At 31.3% G+C, this 26,167-nt stretch overlaps 2 protein-coding genes across 2 annotated transcripts; one reads left to right on the forward strand and one right to left on the reverse strand.

Annotated features, from left to right (window-relative positions):
* Positions 1-2,156: 2,156 nt before the first annotated feature.
* LOC131606722 (protein MAIN-LIKE 1-like) lies at positions 2,157-5,361 on the reverse strand. Its single transcript, XM_058878895.1, has 3 exons — positions 5,266-5,361; positions 2,560-2,772; positions 2,157-2,447 (listed from the first exon to the last, which is right to left on the reverse strand). The coding sequence occupies exons 1-3, from the start codon at positions 5,359-5,361 to the stop codon at positions 2,157-2,159; spliced, it is 600 nt and encodes a 199-aa protein (XP_058734878.1).
* A 9,526-nt stretch (positions 5,362-14,887) lies between these two features.
* LOC131633203 (probable sucrose-phosphate synthase) lies at positions 14,888-21,862 on the forward strand. Its single transcript, XM_058903917.1, has 13 exons — positions 14,888-15,255; positions 15,345-15,434; positions 15,559-15,824; positions 16,057-16,120; positions 16,300-16,998; positions 17,593-17,709; positions 17,869-18,000; positions 18,118-18,294; positions 19,609-19,662; positions 19,746-19,808; positions 19,896-20,843; positions 20,995-21,122; positions 21,362-21,862. The coding sequence occupies exons 1-13, from the start codon at positions 15,076-15,078 to the stop codon at positions 21,639-21,641; spliced, it is 3,198 nt and encodes a 1,065-aa protein (XP_058759900.1). The 5' UTR covers positions 14,888-15,075; the 3' UTR covers positions 21,642-21,862.
* Positions 21,863-26,167: the final 4,305 nt, after the last annotated feature.

Below are 26,167 nucleotides of genomic sequence, written 5' to 3' on the forward strand. Positions count from 1 at the left end.
AAAAAAATTGACCCAACTTAATCCCTTACAAAATTTAACCGGGTCATATTAGTCCTTCTGCTAATATTTTTCTCAAATCGGTTTTTTCTACTTCTAAACCGGTTCTTTTCATACTTCTAAACCGTGACTGGACTGACACGTTAGATTTTTTTTAAATACTAAATTAATTTTTATTTTTGATTTCATTTTTAAACAGTTATCAATGAATAATATCAAAAAAGCCAAAATTATTTCTTATAAAGTAATTTTTAAACAAGTAATTTCCATGATTTCTACTAATATTAACAAATTCTATACATAAATTTTTACCTATGAGGTCTCAAATCCAAGTCTCATTCAAGTTAAATAATTTTCACTTTACAACTAGACAAATCAATTTCTATTGTTAGGAAAGTGATTATCATTTACAACTAGATAAATCAATTTCTATTGTTAATAAAGTGATTATCATTTACAACTAGACAAATCAATTTCCACGGTTAGTAAAGTGACTATCAATAACAACTAGACAAATCAATTTCTATTGTTAGTAGAATGGCTATCATTTACAAATAGACAAATCAATTTCTATTGTATTAAATTGATTGTCATTTAATCTGAAGAGACTTAGGCTCGAAACCATATTGATACAAATTTTGTATTTTTTATTTTAAATTTAGAATTGTTTAAGATTAACCACATGGACCTGAGTTCAACTCCTTATAAGAAATAATTTTGGCTTTTTTATATTATTAATTTATTATTGTTTAAAAATGAAATTAAAAATAAAAATCAATTTAGTATTTACAAAATGAAAAGTAAATAAAATCCAACGTGGCAGTCCAGTCACGGTTTAAAACTAGAAAAAAAAACCAATTTAAGAAAAATATTAGCAGAAGGACTAATATGATCCGGTTAAATTTTGTAAGGGATTAAGTTGGGTCAATTTTTTTGTGAGGGACTAATTTGACTCGTGCAATATTTGTGAGGGACCAAAATGGGTCTTCACTCTAATTTTTATTTCTTCGAGTCGATCTCCATTGAACCATTATGTTTTTACTATCTTGTTAACTTATTTTTATAAAATTTATATACATTCAAATCAAATACTACAAGCAACATCTTAGAGTGATTCATTCTCAAAATGCTTGTAGATTCTAACCCTTCACTAAAATGCATTCATTTAGAGTGATTTAGAAAATAATATTTGAAAATGAAGTTATATTTTAAAATCAACTTATATCAATTAATGTTTTTCGAATTGCATGTATTTCGTAATTCATCTTCGCTCTTTACCACGCAGAACTAATTGGTTGAATGCCCCAAAATTTTCAAAGCAACAATCCGTTCTCTTTTAGTTTATATTGCAGAACATCAAATTTGTTGAGAAATTCCAAATCATTTTCATCGTTGCCATCATAATAATGATCATCATCGATTAAAATAATGATGGTGATAGCGATGATGATGATTCAGAATTAGTCAACTTATTTATACAATTTGCAATATTGGGATTCATCCATCAACAAAAAACGGATATGAGAGGATCTGAGAATAAAAAGTACATATTAGGATTTGAAGGTTAAGAAAAGATAATACAAACCAATTTTAGAACAATTTTTTAAAATTTGTACGTGTTAGCAACCTCATGATGCATTTAACTTTTGACAATTTCTTTATCCACCCCCTTGAGTGAGAACCCCTGCTTAAAACCTCATAATACTCCCGACTTCGGAGATGCATCTCCGAAGTAATTTTTTTTCATATTTTCACAGAACTCGGAGATGCATTTTCGAAAACATCCATTTTTTGGTATTTTCGGAAGTGCATCTCTGAAAACACCCATTTCCATTATTTCAGAGATGCATCTCCGAAATATGCTATGAGATTTTCTTTTTATTCAAAACAATGATTAATCCCATATTTTAAATTAATAGACAAAGTATAATAGAATCAACAAAATAAAACACGTAAATTAGAATAAAATAATAATATTATAGATACGAAAAATAGTTGTACGGGATCGTGCTCAGTGTCAAAATAATAATACAACCCGAATACAAAAAAGTTAGTAATAAAACATAAATAGGCAACTTCTACTGAGTATGCCTAACCCTAACTCCCCGGGACCTCCTCTGCCGCCTATAGTCCACCATTCACTCAATGGCCTCAACCCTCTATATTCGGGAATGGTCGAGCAGCCTCCCTTTGATCGGCAGGTGGAGCAGACAGGCCACATTGTGTAAGGTGATAGTCAATTCCCCAACATGAAGGTGGAAAAAAGACGTCTCCTTATGCCACCTCTCGACAAATGCGTCCTGCATGCCGTGGCTGATGGTACTATAGTCGGTCATGCATAACTCGCCAAGCCCGCTCCCAGCTACCACATTATTAAACCACTGAGCCTGTGGTTTTAATAGAGAAAATATCTTCCGTGCATGGTTCATGGATTTTATGGTCGGCCGTTCCTGTCAGAACAAAAAAAAACAAAAAAGAAACTTAGTTACATCGTTAGGAGAAAGTGGAATAAAAACCTAAATAAAAAACGGTTAAATTATAAAGTGTAATTAAAAAAACTACCTCTTCCTCCCAAACAAGTCGAGCGACGTGGTCGTGATAGTAAATCAGCACAGAAGTGTCTGTAGGTCCTCCCGGATAGTCTTCTTCCGCATCATCCTCCCCGCTCGGAGGGTCAGCATCAGGTATATCATCCTCATGATGTCTCACCTCCTCCTCGACCTCCTCCTCCTCACGTACCACCTTACGAGAGGAAGACGCCCAACCAGCCGACTCCTAGATCCAGATGAGGAACCAACAGACACCTCATCCATTTGGACGGGTACTCGATGCTAACTGTGAGGCCCGCTCGCGTCGAGCCGATGCAGTCTGGGTCTCCCCACCCTGTCTAAGTCGTGCGGGGTTTTCTGACATTTTCCTAAAAAAATTGAAATCGGTAAGAAGGCGAAACAATCAAGAAAATAAAAAAAACCGAGTTCATTTCGGAAGTGCATTTCCGAAACTGGTCATGGAGGTGTTTTCGGAAATGCACTTCCGAAAACACATGCGACTCCATTTTTGCAGAAAACTCCATTCTTGCCCTAAATGCTTCAAAATCAATTTTTTCCTATCTAAACAGACTCAGTGACATATAATAACTTAAACCTAATACATTGTGCTAATTTCTAACACCCCAAATATGAATTTCAATCCTAGAGTTAAAATTATGAGAACTTACAGATTTGAAGTGATGTTGATGGTGCTTTTGAAGTAGTCTTTGAAGGTTGAAGAGCAATTTGTTTTTGTTTTGAAGTAGCCTTTGATTTTTGTAGGCAGAAATGGTTGGTGATTTTAAAGAAATTGCCTAACTTTTGCTCTAGAGTTTCACTCTGATCTATCTAAAAAAAAGAGTTTTAAGAAAGGAAACAAAGTTGAAAGGTTGACATGATAAAGATTTTTGAAAGTTTATTTTAATGATGATGATGGTTATAAAAATGATAAAATATTTCTCGAAATTTGTTTTGATAATGATGATGGTTTTAAAAATGATAAATATTTCTAGAAATTTATTTTGATAATGATGATTTCCATATCGTAAGCCATCTTAGAGCAAAAATGTTACATGTGATATCACTACTACAAAATATATCGTTGGTAATACCATATTACTACGACTGTCTAAGTAACCGTAGTAATATATTAAAGGTTAATTGCTTTGATTTTCAACACCAACAATTTTTCTTCTTTTCGTTACAAAAAAAGGTTGTCATTATACTTTTATAAATATATTAAAATAAAAATACTTATCATCAGCGTTAAAACCAAAAACCGTTGTGAATAGTACTCACATATTATCACGATTTATTTTAACAACCGGTGATAAGTTTTACACACACACACATATATAAATGGAGTTATCAACCTTTCTCTCGGAATAGTCATCACTCTCTTAACAAAACCCTAACAACACTCTCTTCCACATGCAGCAAACTCGTTCTCATTAGCATCTTCAAACTTAAAGGTAATCAAGTTCATCCGCTTTCTCTTTTGTCTTCTTCTTCATAAGCTTTCTTTCATGTTATTGATACATTTTCTTCCTTTTTTTCTCAAAACAAAACCCTAACATCTCTCTATTCCAATGCAGCGAACTCATCCTAAAAAGGGTTTTTTCATTTGGCGTGATTTACTTCTCTTTTGGGTTATGTTTCTATTTATGTTAAGATGCTCTTAATGCTAGTTTATGTTTTCAAAACAGGTTAACATGCTAGGAGCAGTTTATATTTTGAAATATGGTTCAAGAGAGCACATACTATGGGTTGTGTTGCTATGGAGAAACAATACAAGAAGTATGAAACTATTTCGGAAGCTTCATCAGCCTTTTATTTTTTTCTTCATAGCAGCATAGAGTAGATCATCTTCAGATTATTCCACGAATCTTTTTAATAAAAGGTATGTTGTTGTTGTTGTTGTTGTTTTGTTGATAAATGTTGATGTATGTCGTTGAATTTATCACAATGTATGTAGATTGCTTGTATATTCTAATCCTTCACTGAACATGCATTCATTTAGAGTGATTTAGAAAATAATAATTTGAAAATGAAGTTATATTTGAAAATCAACTTAGATCAATCAATATTTTTTGAATTGCATGCATCTTGTAATTCAGTTGTCGCTATTTAACACGTAGAACTAATTGGTTGAATGCCCAAAAATTTTCAAAGCAACAATTTTTTCTCTTTTAGTTTATATTGCAGGATATCAAATTTGTTGATAAATTCCAAATCATTTTCATCGCTGTCATCATAATAATCATCATTATCAATTAAAATAATAATGATAGTGATGATAATGATTCCGAATTAGTCAACATATTGATGCTTTACAAAATAAACTAGGAATGAACGTACCGTTGCTTTGAAGAACTCAGGGCATTGAACCAAATTTTATGTGTTAAATAGAAAGAGATGAATTACGGGATGCATAGAATTTGAAAAACAATGGTTCGTTTAAGTTATTTTTCAAGAATAATTTAATTTTTTAAATTATTATCTTCTACATCAATTTTAATGGTTGTATATGTTTAGTGGGGTGTAGGGAAAAAAAGCAATCTACATATTTTATAATACTCAGGGTACGTACCACAACACTTATCTTCTGTAACCGTAATGAATGTTAATTATATTTCAAATAAATTGTTGCTAATGAGTTAAAATCCATAACCTAAATATATATTACAACAATTATTTAGTATAACCTTTGTGATAGGTAATGTGCTAGCTACTTTATTACCACCGTCACACGCTCGTTGTGAAAACCAACATACATACAACTATTTCTTGCCTTACAACAATTAGTCAGACGCTGTGGTATCTCTTTTTCAACCATTGTGGTATCACTTTTACATAGTAATGTATAAAGTTATTAAAATTTAACAATTTTGTCAAAAAAATTAATAGAAATAACTATATTGACTAACATATCATTTCTCCATAATAATTTATAAACAATATACACATTTTTCTTGTTACACATTATAAAAAAAAACCCAATTTTATTTTATTTAAGTATATTATTCTAAAAATACATATTTTTAATGCAAAAATAATTGTAAATTGCATTTAATTTTTCTCTCTCTCATTTTTTCATAAACAATGATCAAATACAATTGTTTTTACATCTTCTCATAAAATATATTTTAAAAAAGACGAATTAATTTTTTTTAATAAATGTGAAATATTAACTTTGGTTTATAAATTGTTATAGAGTGATTATGTATCTTAGGGGCCAAAAAATAATATTTATTAAATAAAAAAAAACATAATATAAAGAATTAAATTAAGAGATCACATGTTTTATTAAGAAGTTGTATGTATCTAATTTGTGAGTTTGTGTGGTGATAATTTTTATGATGTGTGCGCAATAACAAATTATATTGAGAATTTCAAATAATTCATTAATGTAGAACATTTATGCAACATTGTAGTTTTGAAAAGTGTGTTGAAAATTATTACTATTAAATTTCATAGCTAGAGCAGATGTAGTTTGGGGCGCTAATTATATCGTATTAAAAAATGTTGCAAAAATATTTAATGTATGATGAAATTTAATCTTAAGTCTTTGGTGTCCAAATGCTAGCGTTATGATATTAAAACTTAGTTATTCTTAATTTTCCATCAAGTTACGAGTCTATTTGGTAACACCAAAAAAAGAGCTTTTAACTTTTAGTTTTTAGCTTTTCAGCTCATATTAACAAAAAAGCTCTGTTTGGTAACTGCAATTTAACTTTTAGCTTGTAGATTTTTTACTAGCTTTTAGTTTTTTTTCTCAAAAGCTATTTAAAGTAGCTTTTGAGCTTTTAGCTTGTGACTTTTTACTTCATTTATACCCTTATTATTTTAACAAAAATACAATTTTACCCTATATATATATATATATATATATATATATATATATATATATATATATATATATATATATATATATATATATATATATATATATATATATATATATATATATATATATATATATATATATATATATATATATATATATAACAGTTTTTGTGTTGTATAATTATATTTGCGTCGATTAACAAAAAAAATGCAATATTTAATATTTTTAACGACCTTAAAATTACATGCCTTGTAATGAATGTAGAGATAGTGTTGCTAATTTTTAAATTTGTAAAACATTAAGAGATTATTATTTTAAATTAGTATAATTGAATTCAAAATCATAATGATGTTATTTTATATATTTCATTAAATTTATATATACATTTTATTATATAAGTTCATTTAAAATTTTATATATAATTGTTCGATATATTTTGATGTTATTTTTAATTTTAATATATATTAATTTTTTTTTGCATGTGTTTGCTAATATATGTATTTTTATTTTATAAAAATTAATTTAATTATATAATACAATAATATCATGAGACTATTAATTTCTTAATTAAGAATATCCTTTTATGTCATTTTGTATTTATCAGCTAGTATAACAGCTAATTTACCAAACACTCAAATTAACTTATCTGCTACCAGCTATCAGCTACTAACTACCAGCTAAAAGTCATCAGCTATCAGCTACCAGCTAAAAGTCATCAGCTACCAGCTACTAGCTAGTTTTACCAAACAGAGCCGTAGTAATGAAAAAAATAACATTCTCAAACTGAATAATATGCTCTAACCGAGCTTGAAAATTATAAAAATTAAAATAAGACTAAATTATAATTTTGGTCTTTCTATTTTGTATTTTTTATAAAATTAATCTTCTATTTCATTTTTAAACAATTTTGGTCCGTAAAAAAAATGCTGAAGTGTAATTTTTTAATAGGTGATAAATAATTGATGATGTGTAATAAGCCATTTGTTTTTTTTTTTACTTTCCTATGTCATTTTTAATTAAACTAAAAAAAAATAAGTAAACCATCAAAATAAAAATGAATCGTTAAATGTTAAAATTGGACCGCAGGTGTTGAACATCTATCGTGTTCTCTCATGCCCTAACTTTTCTCAAGTAGTGACATTCATCCAAAGAAAATAAAATCCAACAACATCTTTCGTCTACCCATTTCATCTACCCATTTTGTCTATTTTTTGAGTGGCCTCTAAGTCAATGCAAATATCGAACAACTTCTCTCATTATAGGATGAGAAGAATGCAATGTTATTGTGCATTGGATTCACCACTTGTGACCATGTGGACATCTCAGAATCTTGGTTGTATTTTGTATCACTACTACGAATAAATGCTTTTACCTCGATTGGAAAAAGGGATTTGTCTTAGTTTCTTGCGCAAGGTAGCGAATGGTGTTACGGAAAGTGCACCACTTTTTCACTCAGATGAACAACCAACTGAGGAAAAAAGTGACACTGGTCATGTCTTCGATCCTTAGTAACAATATTTTTTTGTATTTTTTAAAATTGACAAGTGCGTCCAAGTCTTAACCTTGATTGATAATAGTACTTGAGTGAAATCCCTTGTTTAGATAATTTTTATTTTAATCTGCAAAGAATCAAATTTATTGACAGATTCTGAATCTTTTTGATCATCACCACCACCACCACCACCACCACCATCATCATCATCATAAACAACAACAAAATCTATAGAATCGTTAAACATTAAGTTTCAACAACAACAACAAAATACACATAATTGTTAAACTTCAAATCTCAACAACAACAACAAAAATAAACAAAATCAATAGAACAAATAAACATTAAATCTCAATAACAACAATAACATCAAATATTTTACTTGACACAACAACAACAACAACTAACATTGCTAAAATATATTCAAATTTTCCTAACTAACATTAAACATTTTTAACAAGCAATTATAAGAGAAAAAATTAGATTAAAGAACCAACCTAGAAACATTTTCATGCTCTTACAATCCATCCTAAATAATGGTGTTGTACTTCATGCATCTATTTTCATTGTCGTTGTTTTCATTTTGTTAAGTTTTCATTTCAGCACTTTGCATGAAAGATGGACCGTTGTGGTATTCACGTTCTGATTTGGCAGACGAGGATTTCATGCAAATCACTAATTTCATGTGGATGTCAATGTCTTGACTATTGTTACTTTATAAATGGACTATAAAGATTCGTTACTAAATTTTTTTATTCTTAAATTGGACAAAAAATTTCTCCTCAATTGTCAACTCAATTGAGGTAATAGGTCATAAATAAAAAATATAGGTAAAATTACCCCAGAGATCCTTTAAGTTATTTTTGTGTAATTGGTTGGTCCTTTATTTATTTTTGTAACAACTTGGTCCTTTGAGTTACCAAACATGTGCACCGTTATCCTTTTTTAACAGGTCGAATGTGCTAATTGTGGATGCAATTTTTTAAAGTGGTACGAAAAGGATGAAGTGCAATCAGAAAATACAAGAGTCACAAATTTTTAAATGTTCAACATGTGAGAAAAATGATGTAGAAATCAATCTAAAGGATCGAGTTTTTACACAAAAATTTTAAAGGACCAACCTATTACAAGAAAATAACTTAAAGGACATCTGGTATGATTTTGTCAAAAATAAAAAATAAAATAAAGACGCTAAAATGCAGTTGCTGAGATTCAAAAGGGAATTAATCAATAAGTTTTCCCTCGATTGTCAGCTCAATAGAGATAATAGGTCATAAACAAAAATAAAAATAAAATTAGAGGTGTGTGCTCTCAATACTGTTTACCTCGGTTGCTAATTCAACCAAGGTAATAGGTCATAACAAGTTAAAAGGTGCTAAAGTGCAGTTGTGGGATTAGAAGGTGTGTCCTGTGAATATTCTTCTCCCCGGTTGTATGCCCAATCGAGGTAATAGGTCATAAACAAAAACAAAAATAAAATAAATGGTGCTAAAATAAAGTTTTTGAAATTCAAAAATATGTCCGATACTTTTCTCCTCAGTTGCCAGCTCAACCGAGATAACCGGCATAAACAAAAATATAAAAACTTAAAAGTTGTTAAAATACAATTGTTAGGATTTGAAGACATGTCTTTTTGAATATCTTTGATGTTTTATTTTTATTTTTATAAACTCTCAAGGCAACTTGTAAATTTTCTAAAATTTAATTTTGATAACACATCTCTCCAATAATTGTTTTCAAGCAAACTCTTAAAATTGAACAACAACCAGAGTTATATGTTGTTAAATGTTTTTGTTTGATATCAATTATTTATATTATGAGATGTACCAATTTAGTGATGCATACAATTAATTCAGCTACTCATAATTTAGAAAAATAAATTGAATTGTTTGTTGCACTTATAAAGAAAATTTTAACGTTACCTAATAAGGATATTATGAGTGTTCATTATATCATAATATTTTTTGATTAAGTTGAAAAACGAACCAACAATACCTAATAAGGACAATATGAGTACTTATTGTATTATTAATACTAGCGGGATACCCGTGCTATCGCACGGGGCCGTTTGGGTTTAATATTACGTGGATAAGATCTACCTTATAAAGTTATTCCGTATATATTTAAACAATACACATATTAATTGGATGACTATCGAAAATAAAATAAAACATGTAGTATGTTAAATAATAGTTAACGATGTAAGAGCTAATAATACATCCAAATTTTTAGCTCTTTAACTAAAGCAATAATTACACGTCGCAATATGTCATTTGTCAGTTTTTAAATTTGTTTTACGGATCATAAACATTCACATAATCACAAATATAAACAAATAATATGTAGCAACCTTTATGCATTGATTAAAGTAATATAACAACACTATACTTATTTGGTCCAATATAAAAATACTTAGAACCCGTTTATAAAAACACTTACTTGATCCAACGCTGGGTAAAATAATTTTATAAAAATAATTAGTAGATTTTTCTTGTTTATTAAAATATTTGTAACTTGTTTCCGTTTATAAAAATAATTGTATCACCAATATACTTTTTCGCATTTATAAAAATATTTTTAACTTATTCACGTTTATAAATATAATTGTATTAATAGTAGACTTTTCCCATTTATAAAGTTATTTGCAATTTATTTTTCGTTTATAAAAATAATTGTATCAACAATAGTCTTTTTTTTCGTTTATAAAAAAAATTGTATCAACAATAGACCTTTTTTTGTTTATAAAAATATTTGTAGCTTATTCCCGTTTATAAAAATATTTGTATCAACAATAGATTTATTTTCGCTTATAAAAATATATGTAACTTATTCCCGTTTATTAAATCAATTGTATCAATAATTGACTATTCTCGTTTATACAAATATTTGTAATTTATTCCGGTTTATAAAATCAACTGTATCAACATCAGACTTTTACTTTTTCCCGTTTATAAAATATTTGTAATTTATTCCCTTTTATAAAAATATTTGCATAAAAAATAGATTAATTTAAAAATATTTGTATCAACAATAGTTTTAATAATAATTAATGTATTACCATAAATTTTTTTTTTTTTTAATTTGATCCTTATAACACACAATGCATGCGTGGAGTAAGTGCAATGGAAACTAAGAATTTATTGACGGTCCATTAAAGAATGCATGGTAATTTCATGAGCATGTTTGGACAATTAAAAAGCAAAAAAAAAATGTATTGATAGGCTAAAAATGCATGCTGCACAATTAATGTATTAAGGCTAGGACTACAAAATCTAAACATCAATTCTTTTTAAGATGAATTTTTAAGATAATGAAGTTGGGAATGACCTGATGATTTTAACAATATAATAATCAATTCATAAACCGTAAAAAATAAATATTTTTGTAATTAGAATACATACTTTGAAACAGTATCATTAAGAACAAAATGTGAGTGTATTTGACTATTAACTGAGTCATACACACTATATCCTACCGTACCATAGAAACCTACAGTGTTATAAAATAGATTAACAACAAATATAATGTTTATTGCAAAAATAGTATAATTATTAATCGTCTTTTTTCTTGTATCGGAGTTGAGTAAAAAAATGTGGCGGAGTAATAAATCTTGTAACTACAGGAGTCAAAACATATCAATATCTGCAATAAAAGATATTGGGTGTGTTTTTGTTTAACGGTAACAATTAATAGAATATAGTGTAGTTGTTTTTTTCTTCCATATAACAAACCTAAATCAATAAAAACAACACAGTATATAATGTATCATAATATCCTATTATACTTCTTAAATGATATGCACCACACCATATAAATAACAGAATCTATGTCATAATTTCACTGTCATCATACTTAACACTTATAAAACTTTATAATCAATAATACAATGAGAATTAGGTCTAAAAAGATTAAAAAAAAATAATAATAAATTAGTGAGCAAAAATCCTAACACTTATAAAACTTTATAATCAATAATACAATGAGAATTAGGTCCAAAAAGATTGAAAATAAATAAATTATGTATCATTTTCTCCACATTCAAACAATGATAGCCCGAAAAATAAGAAAATTAATATATGTCAAAAATATATTAATTAAAATTAAAGTATCAAAATTGTAAACGGTTGAATTCACATAATTACACACAGAGACCACATAGACCTAAAAGTGAATATGACCAATTTAACTTAGAAATTACATTACTAAACAGAAGAAGAAGAAAAATTGAAGAATAATTATCATCAACTGTTACTAACCCTACAATGACATCAAATTGGATAATTATAATAGACTCACTCGAAACTTTGGTCTAAAATCCTCCATCACCATGTATATTCTGTTGAACATAATTCTTTTTCGATAATCCTACACAGAAATTTCAAGATATAATACAAATAAATAGAGTCCCTTCTAATAATTATTAATTTCACATAATACAAAAATACACATAAAAAAATCAAATCTCAAAAATAAATCCATAAACTAAATCTAACTCAAGCATAAATGAAAAACCAAAACTTGAAACGATTTTGAAATTGGAAATAATTTTAAAATTGGTAATAATTTTAGAATTGTAGATTTCGTTTGAAAATAGCTTTGATAAATTTAAAAGAGATGAGTTTATAACATAAACAATAATATTATTAAAAATGAAAGTAAATTCAGATCTGGGAACAATTTTAGAATTGAGAATAATTTCACAATTGTAAATGAATCCATTATAAGAATAATAACACAAAATGTTACTTTTTTGAATTAAAAACCAGAATGGATTGTAAAATCTTTGCAGGAACCGAAAAGGGAAGAAAAGCAGGTATTGATGATGGTCTGCAGAAGGAAGGAAAGTGTTTTCAAAGAAGATGGTTCAAGATGCTTAAATAAATGGAATCATCTGATTTGAATGAATTGAAGTAAGAGGAATGAGAAATGTCTCTTTTATTTTTCCAATGTTTTATTCCATTCATTTGAAAAAACACGTTGGAAGTAGAAGATGGTGCAAGATGCTTAAATAAATGGAATCATCTGATTTGAATGAATAGAAGAGGAATGATAAAGGTCTCTTTTATTTTTCCAATGCTTTATTCCATTCATTTGAAAAAACACGTTGGAATTAGAATAAGGTTTAATGAAATTATTCAATGTCATACTTAATTAATAAATTGGTTATGATGCAATTAAAAAAAAATAAAATACAACAAAAATTCTGGACATGCCACATCAGCGGTATTAAATACCAAATCAATATAAAGCAAGCAATGTGTAATTAGTCAATTTTACCCTTATAATTAGATTAATTTTAACTTTTAATCAGAAGGTTTATTATGTAATTACCAGGTACTTTACTTTTTATATATTTATAATAGATTTTTTGATTAAGTTGAAAAATAAAAGCACAAAAAAAAAGTCTATTCATGTCCAAACACCAATAAACATAGTACTAAAAATCTAGTCGAGACATGTGTCTCAAATAATTATAGCCTCAAATTTAAAATTCACTATAGTCAAAATGTCTTAAAACATTTTAGAAAGAATTAGTCACACAATTAAACCATGAATGTGTAATTTTAAAATCTTATTCAAAAGTAATGTTTTAAAAGTTAAGTTGTCACTTTAAACAGTGTTAAAATTGCGATTTTTTTTATAAAATATATAATTTAATTATGATTCAACAAATATGATTTTTTAAACTATTATTGATTATCCGTGATAAATATATAAAAAAATCTTATGTTAAGACATGCTAATCACCTACTCTAAACTTAAAGTGATACAATCAACAATATCTAATAATTTTGCAATCCAAATAGATGTATTGTCTTATTATCCTCTAAATCTTAAGGTCTCATGAACATGATATGATAAATTAGAGATCTCCCCACTATCATGTTTGTGTGATCCTATTAGATTGTTAATCCAACATAAATTAGAGATTAAAATAACAGAAATTAATAAAATATAATTAATAATAATTCTTAGCATATCCTTTCCTTTTAGTGCACCAAATGATAAATTAATTGAAATAAAATACTCATATCTCTATCCTCCACATCAACTCCTTATCTTCCACATCAACCCATTAGTCTCTAAAAATTGTTGACCTTGCCAATTTCTAAATAAACATTACCAAATTCCAATTTTATAGAATAAAATAATATTAACATAGATTATTTTAATACCACAAGATGTAAAAGAAAATTATCACTAGGAAAAATAATAAATCAATAGATTAAAAAAGATAAAAAAAATTGTTGAAAATTACGTAGAATCTTTATATGTAGATGTGAGTTCGAACTTGTAACATTCTATTTATTTAATTTTAAAAGATGAAATTTTTTCGGAAAGATCACATTTTAATCTCACACACTGCAATCAAAATGAAATTAAAATTACTCGAGGGTGAAACATACCCACAAATCAGATTAGACAATCTAGTAGATTGGATTTTGTAAAAAAAACGATATTTCATCTACTAAATCATATGAAAAAAATAAATATAAGTATTTTATCATATGTTAGTTGACCTTAAAAAAATCTCAATTTATCCCATAAATTTCTTAGACACTTGAAAAATTTTTATTTTTATCATCTTATATAAATATATTTTTTTTAATTTTACGTTGAATTGTTCCGTAAATACATTTACGAAACTATTTAAACAATGTTAAAAAAAAATTCTATAAATACATTTACATAACAAATCAACGTAAAATAAAAAAAAAATTACTTCCTAAAATATACTTTCATTAATAAAGTGTATTTTTAGAATACGTGATAAATCCACAGAGTGGAAGTAGAGATTTTCTAAAAGAATATCAAAAAGGATTTGAGCTTTAACAATTATTTTAAATATTTAAATAATATAGTAACAGAAAGTTTCCTAACCACAGCAAAACAATCCAGGTTGATGACAAGCGTCAAGCGATCCTCTCATAAAATTCCCACTCAAGTCTTAAGAAGTTCATTTTTAATAAAATAACAAATAATAATAAAAAATAAAAATACATTTAACCGCTTAAAGGCCATACGCTCCTTCAAACACAATTCTCCGTCACTCCATAGTCCATTTCCAGACTTCCAACGAATATTCTCTCTTATCATTTTTTCCTTTTATTTTTTTTCTAATTAAATTCTCTTCACTCATCTTCTTCATCTTTATAAACTCAATCATCATCTTGAACCTGTAGTTACAGTTGAAGAGCGAAAAAATAAAAATGGCAGGAAATGATTGGTTGAATAGTTATCTAGAAGCGATTCTCGACGTTGGTCCTGGTCTTGATGATGCTAAATCCTCTCTTCTTCTTAGAGAGAGAGGTAGGTTTAGTCCTACTCGGTACTTCGTTGAAGAAGTTATCGGTTTCGATGAGACCGATCTCTATCGCTCTTGGGTTCGGGTATGTAGTACTTTCACTCTCTGTGACTATCTATTGATGATTCAACTGATTTTGTTTATTTGATTTGGATTTGTTGTTGTTACTATTAGGCTTCTTCATCACGGAGTCCTCAAGAGAGGAATACTCGATTGGAGAATATGTGTTGGAGGATTTGGAACCTCGCTCGTCAGAAGAAGCAGGTTTGATTAATTTTCATTTTTATTATTATTTTTTTTTTGAATTTTAGTTGTTGTTGATGTTGTTGATGATGTTGATGATCTTGATGATGTTGATGTTGATGATGATGATTGTGATGTTGTGTAGCTTGAGAGTGAAGCGGTGCAGAGAGTGAACAAGCGGAGGCTTGAACGTGAAAGAGGGAGGAGAGAAGCTACTGCTGATATGTCGGAGGATTTGTCTGAGGGAGAGAGGGGAGATCCGGTGAGTGATGTTTCTGCTCACGGTGGTGATGTTTCTGCTCACGGTGGTGATTCTGTTAGATCCAGATTGCCTAGGATTAGTTCTGCTGATGCTATGGAGACTTGGGTGAATAATCAGAAAGGAAAGAAGCTCTACATTGTTCTTATTAGGTATCGTTGCTTATTTAAATTTGGTTTGTGATTCTATATAATTGTGTTTTTGCATTACTTGACTTTTTCATTCAATTTTGGATTATTTGAATGCAAAAGTGGATATCCAGCTGTGCTGCTCATGATTGATGTTATTATAGTTTTTGTTTTTATTATGTGGAGCTCCCTTTCTTATCTCTAGTGTATGGTTTTGTTTTGTTATTCTTGAATTTAACTACGTGTTTATGTGCAGTATCCATGGACTCATACGTGGTGAGAATATGGAGCTGGGGCGTGATTCTGATACCGGTGGTCAGGTAGTACTTCTGTAACTATTTTCCTTTATGTTGTTTTTTTTGTGTTAAGAATCTGTTAACTTTTTGTTTCTGATCGAATGATATGACACTGGATGTACTCTCTTAAATTTGATGACATCTATCTGATCGTGTGGGGTAGTTGAATTCTTTCTGATTGTCTTTGTTTCTGTACTGAGTAGGTTAAGTATGTTGTGGAGCTTGCACGGGCCTTGGGATCAATGCCGGGAGTTTATCGGGTTGATTTGCTTACTAGGCAAGTCTCTTCACCAGATGTAGATTGGAGTTATGGGGAACCCACGGAAATGTTGGCTCCTAGAAACACGGATGAATTTGGAGATGACATGGGAGAGAGCAGTGGTGCTTACATCATTCGTATTCCATTTGGTCCGAGAAATAAATATATTCCAAAAGAAGAACTCTGGCCTTACATTCCTGAATTTGTTGATGGAGCAATGGGCCATATTATACAGATGTCCAAGGCTCTTGGGGAGCAAATTGGCAATGGGCATGCGGTCTGGCCGGTTGCTATTCACGGGCATTATGCAGATGCAGGTGACTCTGCTGCTCTTCTGTCCGGTGCTTTGAATGTACCAATGATTTTTACCGGCCACTCACTTGGTCGAGATAAGTTGGAACAACTTTTAAAGCAAGGCCGATTATCAACGGATGAAATAAACTCAACTTACAAGATCATGCGTAGGATAGAAGCTGAAGAATTAGCCCTTGATGGTACTGAAATAGTCATAACAAGCACTAGACAGGAAATAGAAGAACAGTGGCGCTTGTATAATGGTTTTGATCCAGTATTGGAACGTAAAATACGAGCAAGGATCAGGCGTAATGTGAGCTGTTATGGTAGATACATGCCCCGCATGTCGGTAAGTACTGGGTCACTAATACTATTGAACTTTCTAGCAATGCCTTAACAGACTTTTTGTTATGGACCAAATTAATTAGTCTTTATTTTGAACTAAAAGTAATTTACAGCTGGCTAGAGGTAAAATATATTTTTGATGTTAATATACATTAGCAATTTTTATTGAGAGATAATAAGTTCATTTTTCTCTTTTGGTTACTTATTTTGAGTCTCTTTTTAACCTGACACTTGAAGTACAATGTCTTGCTGCTTAGTTTTTAACTTGATAGGCTTATCCATGAGCAAATTATCTATTTTTCATTTTATTTTAACTTGGAATTAGACCTGGAGTTTTGTTTTCAAATACTGGTATGGCTTTCTAGTTTGTTCACCGGAATAGCTTTATTTTGTATATATGAAACATAATTTTATCAAAATTTACCTTTTTTAGTGCATTGGGTTAGAAAGGTCATTGACATACCTCGTAGTTTGAATGGTATATATTGATAACGACAGTTATTGTTAAGGCCTGTTCCAGATACTATATTGTTTTAGTAATACTTGATTGCCAGTCATGTGAAATTAGATCTTAGTAGAATCAAAACACATTTTGCAGGTAATTCCACCCGGTATGGAGTTCCATCATATTGCTCCACTAGAAGGAGATATAGAAACTGAACCAGAAGGGATTTTAGATCACCCTGCCCCCCAAGATCCACCAATTTGGTCTGAGGTTTGGAATATGCTTTCTGCATTTTTAATGTTTTCTCGATAAATAGCCAGTTCAATGCTTTTATTTTATAATTTATTAGATGTGACTTGACTAGTTAGTTCTGTTTCTAAATCCAATATAAAAAGGAGTTGATGCCAATTTAAACTCTGTGGTTATCAGATAATGCGCTTCTTTTCCAACCCTCGCAAACCTGTGATACTCGCTCTTGCCAGGCCAGATCCTAAAAAGAACATCACAACTTTGGTGAAAGCCTTTGGAGAATGCCGCCCACTTAGAGAGCTTGCTAACCTCGTATGAAATTGTGAATGATCATTCTGCACTTCTTTAGTATCACTGTTCTTTATTTTCAGGTTAGCTGACTTGCAGTTCCTGACTGATCAATTAAATGTCACTCTTTTGGCTTTTCAGACATTAATTATGGGTAACCGAGACGGAATTGATGAAATGTCAAGCACAAGTTCTTCTGTTCTTCTCTCAGTACTTAAGCTGATTGATAAGTATGATCTGTACGGGCAAGTGGCATATCCTAAACACCATAAACAATCTGATGTTCCTGACATCTATCGTCTAGCAGCAAAGACAAAGGTAAGTTTATCAATTTGATTGGACCAGAAAATTGATATAACTGTCTAATTTCTTAGGCATAGTCTTCTAATTTAAAATTTATTTAGAATATTTGAATAACGAGTTGTGAAGTTATAAGCCCGCAATCAAGTATGTGAGGGAGGGAAGAATCACTATTGGTTGTAGAGGGAAGTCATCTAACGTGGCTAATATAAATTCTCATTTTCAACTTTTAAAGAGCCCCTCTTCATCCGTGTTGATTTGTTTTCCTTTTGTTTTTGCATTCTGTTCCAGTAATCCCGTTATTGCCTGCATTATCATTTATCAATACATTATAGTAGGGTGACTTTTGGTAGTAGATCTTGAGTGCTTGAACCAATAAATTTTTTTATTGTGATATTTTGTTGTCATTTGGGCAATTTAGGTCTATCATGCTACATTATAAAAAAAAATTATATTGATGTACTCGTCCCTCAGTTTTTTTGTAAATATCATACCCGTATCCGGTATCAATATCGTATCCGTACATATGCATACTAGGGCTAGATGGAACCTGTCCCCACCATCTCTTTCTATTCTCTTTATTTCATAGTCACTATGGCTTGTGTGAATAAATGATCAAGCAAACATTTTCTCATGACATTATTCTCTTCTCTGAATACATCCTCTTATATTTATTTGCTTTGATACAACAATCTGGTGTGAATACATCCTCTGAATACATGATCATGCAAGCATTTCTCCACTTGTGTGCAATGCCGTATCCAGGACCCTAGGTTAATGGCTTTAAATGATTTAAAAGATAATAGTAATAATAATTATGTGTCTGATAAAACAATAATATCTTACAGTTGTACTTTATGCAATTATATATTTTTAACTTAAACTAGTCATCAACTCAATTATGGTGTCAAGTTAGTGGATTATTGGTTGAACCAATTAGTTTCTAATTAAACCTCATAAAATATTTTATCTATTATAATTTACAAATTTTATTTTAAAATTTTTATACACTTGTATAGACACATGCCCGCTGTACAATTATCTAACTAGATGTACTACTCTAGCTCAGTGGCAAAACACATACTCCAACCTCCTAAAACCAAAACCCTGCTCGATCCACACGTATCATTTTGGGGAGTATTTTCAATTTGAATTCCTATTCCAATACAAATCCTGCACCGCACGGGTATTCCTTCTGTTAAGATGCAACTAATGTGGGTCTGCTGCTGCTTGTTGGGTTCAATCTATATTACTTTCTTCATGTCTTTAATTCTCTTACCCATGCAAGCTATATTGTCATATTATATTTCATTCAGATCTGTAACTGTGCAGGGTGTCTTCATTAATCCTGCTTTCATTGAGCCGTTTGGTCTTACCTTAATTGAGGTGATCTTCTGAATCTTGAATTAGTTATTATTAGTTGATTTTTTTTGAAGTTGTAAACACTAACTTGAGTCTTTGTTGAACAGGCAGCTGCCTACGGTTTGCCAATGGTTGCTACTAAAAATGGAGGTCCTGTTGATATTCATCGGGTATGATTATTGATTAATGGTTATGTTATGTATTGATTCGTAAAGGTTCCAATGGAAACATGGATGATTAATTGATTATCGATACAGGTGCTCGACAATGGTCTGCTTATAGATCCCCATGATGAGAAGTCTATTGCAGATGCTCTTTTGAAGCTTGTCAGCAACAAGCAACTGTGGGCAAAATGTAGACAGAATGGGTTGAAGAATATTCATTTATTTTCATGGCCCGAGCATTGTAAGACTTACCTGTCTAAAATAGCCACTTGCAAGCCAAGGCATCCTCAATGGCAGCGAAGCGAGGATGGAGGTGAAAGTTCAGAATCAGAAGAATCACCTGGTGATTCATTGCGAGATATACAGGACTTATCTCTTAACCTGAAATTTTCATTGGATGGAGAGAAGAGCGGTGATAGTGGAAATGACAATTCTTTGGATCCGGATGGAAATGCAACTGATAGAACTACAAAATTAGAGAATGCTGTTTTGTCATGGTCAAAGGGAATTTCCAAGGACACGCGCAGGGGTGGGGCTACTGAAAAATCAGGCCAAAATTCAAATGCTGGTAAATTTCCGCCACTGAGGAGTAGAAATCGACTATTTGTGATTGCAGTGGATTGTGATACCACTTCAGGGCTTCTTGAAATGATTAAAGTAATCTTTGAGGCTGCTGGAGAGGAGAGGGCTGAAGGCTCTGTAGGGTTCATATTGTCAACCTCATTGACTATATCTGAGATTCAGTCATTTCTGATCTCTGGTGGCTTGAGTCCCAATGATTTTGATGCTTATATTTGCAACAGTGGCAGTGATCTCTACTATCCATCCCTCAATTCTGAAGATCGCCTATTTGTGGGTGACTTGTATTTCCACTCTCACATTGAATACCGTTGGGGTGGAGAAGGGTTGAGAAAGACTTTAATACGCTGGGCATCTTCGATCACTGATAAGAAGGGTGAGAACAAGGAGCCAATTGTGAGTCCTGCTGAACAGCTTTCTACCGACTACTGTTATACTTTCAATGTGCGAAAGGCAGGAATGGTAATTTTCCTTCCCAGTATTCATGATTTGGTGTATAAATAGATTATTGTTAGTCATTGAGATTAAAAGTGGATTTTTTTTGTGAAGTTTATTTTTATCCTGGATTCACTTCCGAGTTTTATTGTTTTGTTGTTCAATGTTATTATTACAGGCTCCTCCTCTCAAGGAGCTTCGTAAGTTAATGAGGATCCAAGCTCTGCGTTGCCATCCTATATATTGTCAAAATGGGACAAGACTAAATGTAATTCCAGTACTGGCATCTCGTTCTCAAGCCCTCAGGTATTGTTGAATTACCATTCCAAAATTTATAGTTGGCTAGTTACTACATATTTTTCTGACATTCTATATGATAAAATTAAGCAGCGTCTGTGCAAATGTGCTTAGACAGAGGCAATTTATCAGCCATGTTCTTGCACATAACTATTTTTTTTTTTCTCTAGCATGACTTCCTCTATTTGGCTGTTGTGACTGTTACTCAAGTTTACTGTGGCATCTGATGACTTTATGTACTTCCTTAGGTACCTATATGTTCGATGGGGTTTTGAACTGTCAAAGATGGTGGTGTTTGTTGGAGAATGTGGCGACACCGATTACGAAGGACTGGTTGGTGGCCTACACAAAAGTGTGATATTGAAGGGAGTCGGAAGCAGGGCAATTAGTCAACTCCATAATAACAGAAACTATCCTCTCTCAGATGTCATGCCATTGGATAGCCCAAACATCGTTCAGGCAGCGGAGGGAAGTAGCAGTGCTGATATTCAGGCTCTGTTGGAAAAAGTAGGATACCTTAAGGGATGAAAGTCGTCTATGATCAGTTACGCCTCTGCTTGTCTTCTGTGAATCAATGAAACCTACATTTATCCATAGTGTTCATAAAGCTATCTTCCTCCCCTCTTGTTACTTCTATAATAATCATCTTCAACCTTTGCCCCTTTGAATCATATGTCCTCTTATCTTCCTGTTGTTTTTGTATCTATATAATATAGGTTTTAATAAAAGGCCAAATCTCATTTCATTCATGCCTTGTTTCTTTGTCACTGGAAGCCAAACTTCCTCTTCTACTTTACGTACTCTTCTCTTCCGTTTTCAGTTATGCTATGGTAGTAGGGTAAACAAATCATCTATGTCTATCAATAAAGATCACGAAGTTGAAAATGAAAACACAAGATTCTAGAACCAAGAATTTAAGAGATTTGGTTCAGTAAATATGATCAGAGCGCTAGTTCTTTATGAATCATAAAGAAACAGAGTACCTGAACAAGGTATTTTGATCAGAATGCTCGGACAAGGTATTTTACCTTTGATGTAATGCATTTTTTTATTTTTGTTTGATGTCAGAATCTAATTTTACATGGTTTTCTATGTCGCCCTTCTCATTGGAATTCAATTGTATGTTTTCAGTTACTCAATTTGAGTATTCTGATGTACGTTTTGACAGTACAAATGTAACTTTTATGATTAGATTTTGTCTTTGATTTTGTGTATAATTAGTTTAGGTGGTTTTGACTAAAGTATTTTCGGTTGACTGTTGAATGCAGTATAGGGCAAGTAACGAAAAAAAATTTGGAAATATTGATCCGGGATTTATCGTCCACAGAGATGGAGAGATGCCATTCAACAGTTTCTACGATTTCGAGCTTGGGTTTGAATGAGCAAAAAGTAAACAAAGATATAGACAGTAAAAGAATAAACACATTCTTAGAAGAGAAAGAACTTATCAGGAATGTAAATATATCCACTCTTCACAAACATACACTTACCAACCCGTTATACTCAACCTACGATACTCATCTATGTCATCACGTATCTCTCACATAAGCGCCCATCTCTGGAGCACAAACGAGATCATCTCATAACTAAGGTTATCTCTAACGCGAAGTCACGAGAACATCCGTATTCTCGCGTCGGCGATCTCTCGCGCGCCGCTCAAACACGAAAGCATTAAGTACAGATACAAACAGTGAATGCTAGCTCTAAATCTATCTCTAGAGTTCAGAACCAACAGATTATCATCCTAGATAAGGATTCAAGAAGTTTATCTCTAAAGCACCCCAAATCCCCAACATAGAGCAAAAATCCAGGATAACATCAACACAGATTTGTAAAGCAAGTTAAATATAACATTATAATCGGTAAATATACATAAGATTCGAGTAAATATACAAACAAAACCCAACCAAAGAGAAATACACAAAGAAGAAGAGAAATGAACCGAAAATCTCCCGGTTTGTCAGCTCCATTCGACGCTCAATCCACCCCCGATCATCCTTATGCAACCTCTGAAGTTGTTTTCTAAGCTAATTTTGATCTAAGAATGAAGTTGATGGTGTTGGGACTCAAAAATACCCAACCCATGACCTAAAAATGTGATTTTGGCCCCTTTTAACGAGCTGCTGTCTTAGCAGGTCCGCTTAGCGGACCCCCTCCGCTCAGCGGACTCAAAATTGCTTCCAGACGCTGATTTGCTCCGCTGGAGCTCCGCTCAGCGGACCCCCTCCGCTTAGCGGAGTCTGCTAAAAATCAGATTTTGTTTTCGCCATAACTCGAGAACCGTAACTCCGAATTGCACCCGGTTCGAAGCGTTGGAAAGCTTATTCAATGCTCTGTCCAATAATGAATGAATGGAAACCAAAATGATGATTTTGGTCATCCTTATTTTGAGTCTTTGGAAGTCCGCTTGACGGTGGCTAAGCGGGCTTTCACCAAAATTGCGAAATCGAAGCCGTGCCTTTGACACTTTATTCCTCAAGGCTCCAATAAGCATGAATACCTATAAAAACAAAGGAAAAACTATCAAATGGTATAAAAGTATATGAAAATACAACTATTCACAAAGTATACGTATTTATATACAAAACGGGGAATTATTCAAACGGTATTAACAAAAGTATCGATAAATGCCATTATTTACATACACAAAATAAGTACATTTTGACACTTATCAAACTCTCCCCAACTTGAAACTTTGTTTGTCCTCAAACAATGTCAAATAAATCAAAGAATTGAAAGTAATAAACCAAAGAATTGTGAATCAACAAGTTTTGAAAACCAAAAACAAATGTATGGCTCAACACAAAAACGTATAAACAAAGTAAATACTTACCACTATCCTACAACGACAACATGTAAACGAAACGAATCCTAAGCACAAAAAGCATACAAAACATTATAACACAATACATGCTCACTTCATGAATCACACCTAGCAAAAATTCATCAATGGATGAAGAACACACAAAGGTGAAGGACTTTTAACACTCATCCAACAATCTAGCAAACAAAAGATTAAATTATGCATTCATCCAAAAATCACATTGAAGATACAAAAGCAAGAATCACAAGGACTTTTCGAGGTTATAATGTGGCTTGGTTAACAAACAAGGGATATGTCCTAAGGCTAATCGAAACAAAAACTTGCCTAAACCTAAGGGAGTGATCAATCCACCAAAGATTCAAACAACAAAATCTCGATTAAACCTCTTCCTTAACCACAAGTTTCTCAAACCAATCACAATACTTATTAGCACAATTATTCACTTCTCTTTTCTTTTTCTTTTTCAAAACTTTTTCACTTTTTTCTTTCTTTTTCTTTTCACATTTTTTTCTTTTTTTCTTCTTTCTTTTCAACCTCATAGAAACAACCAAATAAGTACATAATCATTTTTCTCCCCAACTTGAATTCAACCACATCATCATGTGAATACTCCCTACTTCTAAGGCAAGGTAAAAATTCATACCAAAAGTCATTGTTGAGGGTTCAAGAAAACAAAGAATCAATCATCCATGCAAAAATGAGAACTAAACACTCAAAGATAAGCATTTAGTAAAAACAACATGGACATTGACAAAAAGGCTCAAAAGGGTTAACAAATGATCACACACTCACAAGGTGAATTGACTATTTGGTTTTGGTAGTTGTGCTCAAAATGAAACAAAATGCCTTGATCCTTTTCATGCTTTCATAAAATCAACATAAACAAAAGATTAAGCATAATAAAATCTAGTTAAAACAAAGAATGTGGCCTCCAGGATATGTGAACAATGGAAAGCTTCCTCACATTTATGGTTTGGGAACTAAAGTGATTCAATAAACAAGCAAGTAATGCAAAAGAATGAATGGTATGGTAATTGTACAAATGAAAAGTTTCCTAAACATGTTATGCTATAGAAAGCGATAAATGAGTACCTTGAATGATACGACTTCAAAAATAATATCCTACCATACATCCGCAAGTTGAAACACTCAATCTTTGGAAAATCACCTCAAAAATCTTTGAATTACCGGACAAAATTTGAGTACAAAAAACCAACAAAAGAATTAGAAAAACAAAACTATTATATACTATTAAGCAACCTTGGTGAAAGTGGGAAAAATGAGTGAACCAAGTGGAATGGGAACCCCACTGGTACAGAGCAGAAAAACAAAATTCTGCTATGCTCGCTTAGCGGAGCTGAGCTCGCTTAGCGGGCACATCAGAACTCAGAAAAATCAGAATTGCACCAGCTGTTCCAATCACACACCACTTCACCTAAATTCCTCTTAAACATAAAAATAAACAAAACTTTACAACCGTTGGGGTGCCTCCCAACAAGCGCTTGTTTTACGTCGTTAGCTCGACGCCTTTATTGTTTTGGTGTTTGGAAAGTGGCTTCCTCCAATCATGCCATGGTGACGTCTCACCGCGCAAACCTAAAGAAAGTGTCCTAACCAACCACTCAACAAACGTTACAGGTACAAATATATATAAAAATTATATGAACATAAAAGAAAACACAAGTATACAAATATGTACACAAACAAACACATATATACAAGTATGGAACAAATACACTATTATCATACAAAAAGAGAAAAGTTAGTGAATGTTGGATTCACAAGTTGAAAAGTGAAGATTTGTTATTAAAGAGCTCATCCGATATCAACATGTTTCACCAACATTCACCAACAAAAGTATACTTATATGTAACATATACAAGTAAACTTATATGGTGAACATAAACAAGTAAACATGTACAAGTAAGTATATATACAAGTGAAACTATACAATATATACGATATATACAAAGCTCAAAACCACGAAAACTATTGCGATGCAACTCAACAACCATCCCCGGCAACGGCGCCATTTTGTTGAATGCAGTATAGGGCAAGTAACGAAAAAAAATTTGGAAATATTGATCCGGGATTTATCGTCCACAGAGATGGAGTGATGCCATTCAACAGTTTCTACGGTTTCGAGCTTGGGTTTGAATGAGCAAAAAGTAAACAAAGATATAGACAGTAAAAGAATAAACACATTCTTAGAAGAGAAAGAACTTATCAG

The sequence above is a fragment of the Vicia villosa genome, linkage group LG1, assembly GCF_029867415.1.
Source record: "Vicia villosa cultivar HV-30 ecotype Madison, WI linkage group LG1, Vvil1.0, whole genome shotgun sequence".
NCBI classification, from domain to species: domain Eukaryota; kingdom Viridiplantae; phylum Streptophyta; class Magnoliopsida; order Fabales; family Fabaceae; genus Vicia; species Vicia villosa.

Excerpts from the sequence above, each read along its gene's own strand:
- LOC131633203 (XM_058903917.1), top strand. The coding sequence starts at position 15,076 with ATGGCAGGAAATGATTGGTTGAATAGTTATCTAGAAGCGATTCTCGAC. Across the intron at positions 18,001-18,117 it reads TTAGAGAGCTTGCTAACCTC|ACATTAATTATGGGTAACCG; the intron begins GTATGAAATTGT and ends TTGGCTTTTCAG. Across the intron at positions 19,663-19,745 it reads TTGGTCTTACCTTAATTGAG|GCAGCTGCCTACGGTTTGCC; the intron begins GTGATCTTCTGA and ends TTTGTTGAACAG.
- LOC131606722 (XM_058878895.1), bottom strand. The coding sequence starts at position 5,361 with ATGGTTGAAAAAGAGATACCACAGCGTCTGACTAATTGTTGTAAGGCA. Across the intron at positions 2,773-5,265 it reads ACAACGAGCGTGTGACGGTG|GAGTCGGCTGGTTGGGCGTC; the intron begins GTAATAAAGTAG and ends ATCTGGATCTAG. Across the intron at positions 2,448-2,559 it reads GACTTGTTTGGGAGGAAGAG|GAACGGCCGACCATAAAATC; the intron begins GTAGTTTTTTTA and ends TTGTTCTGACAG.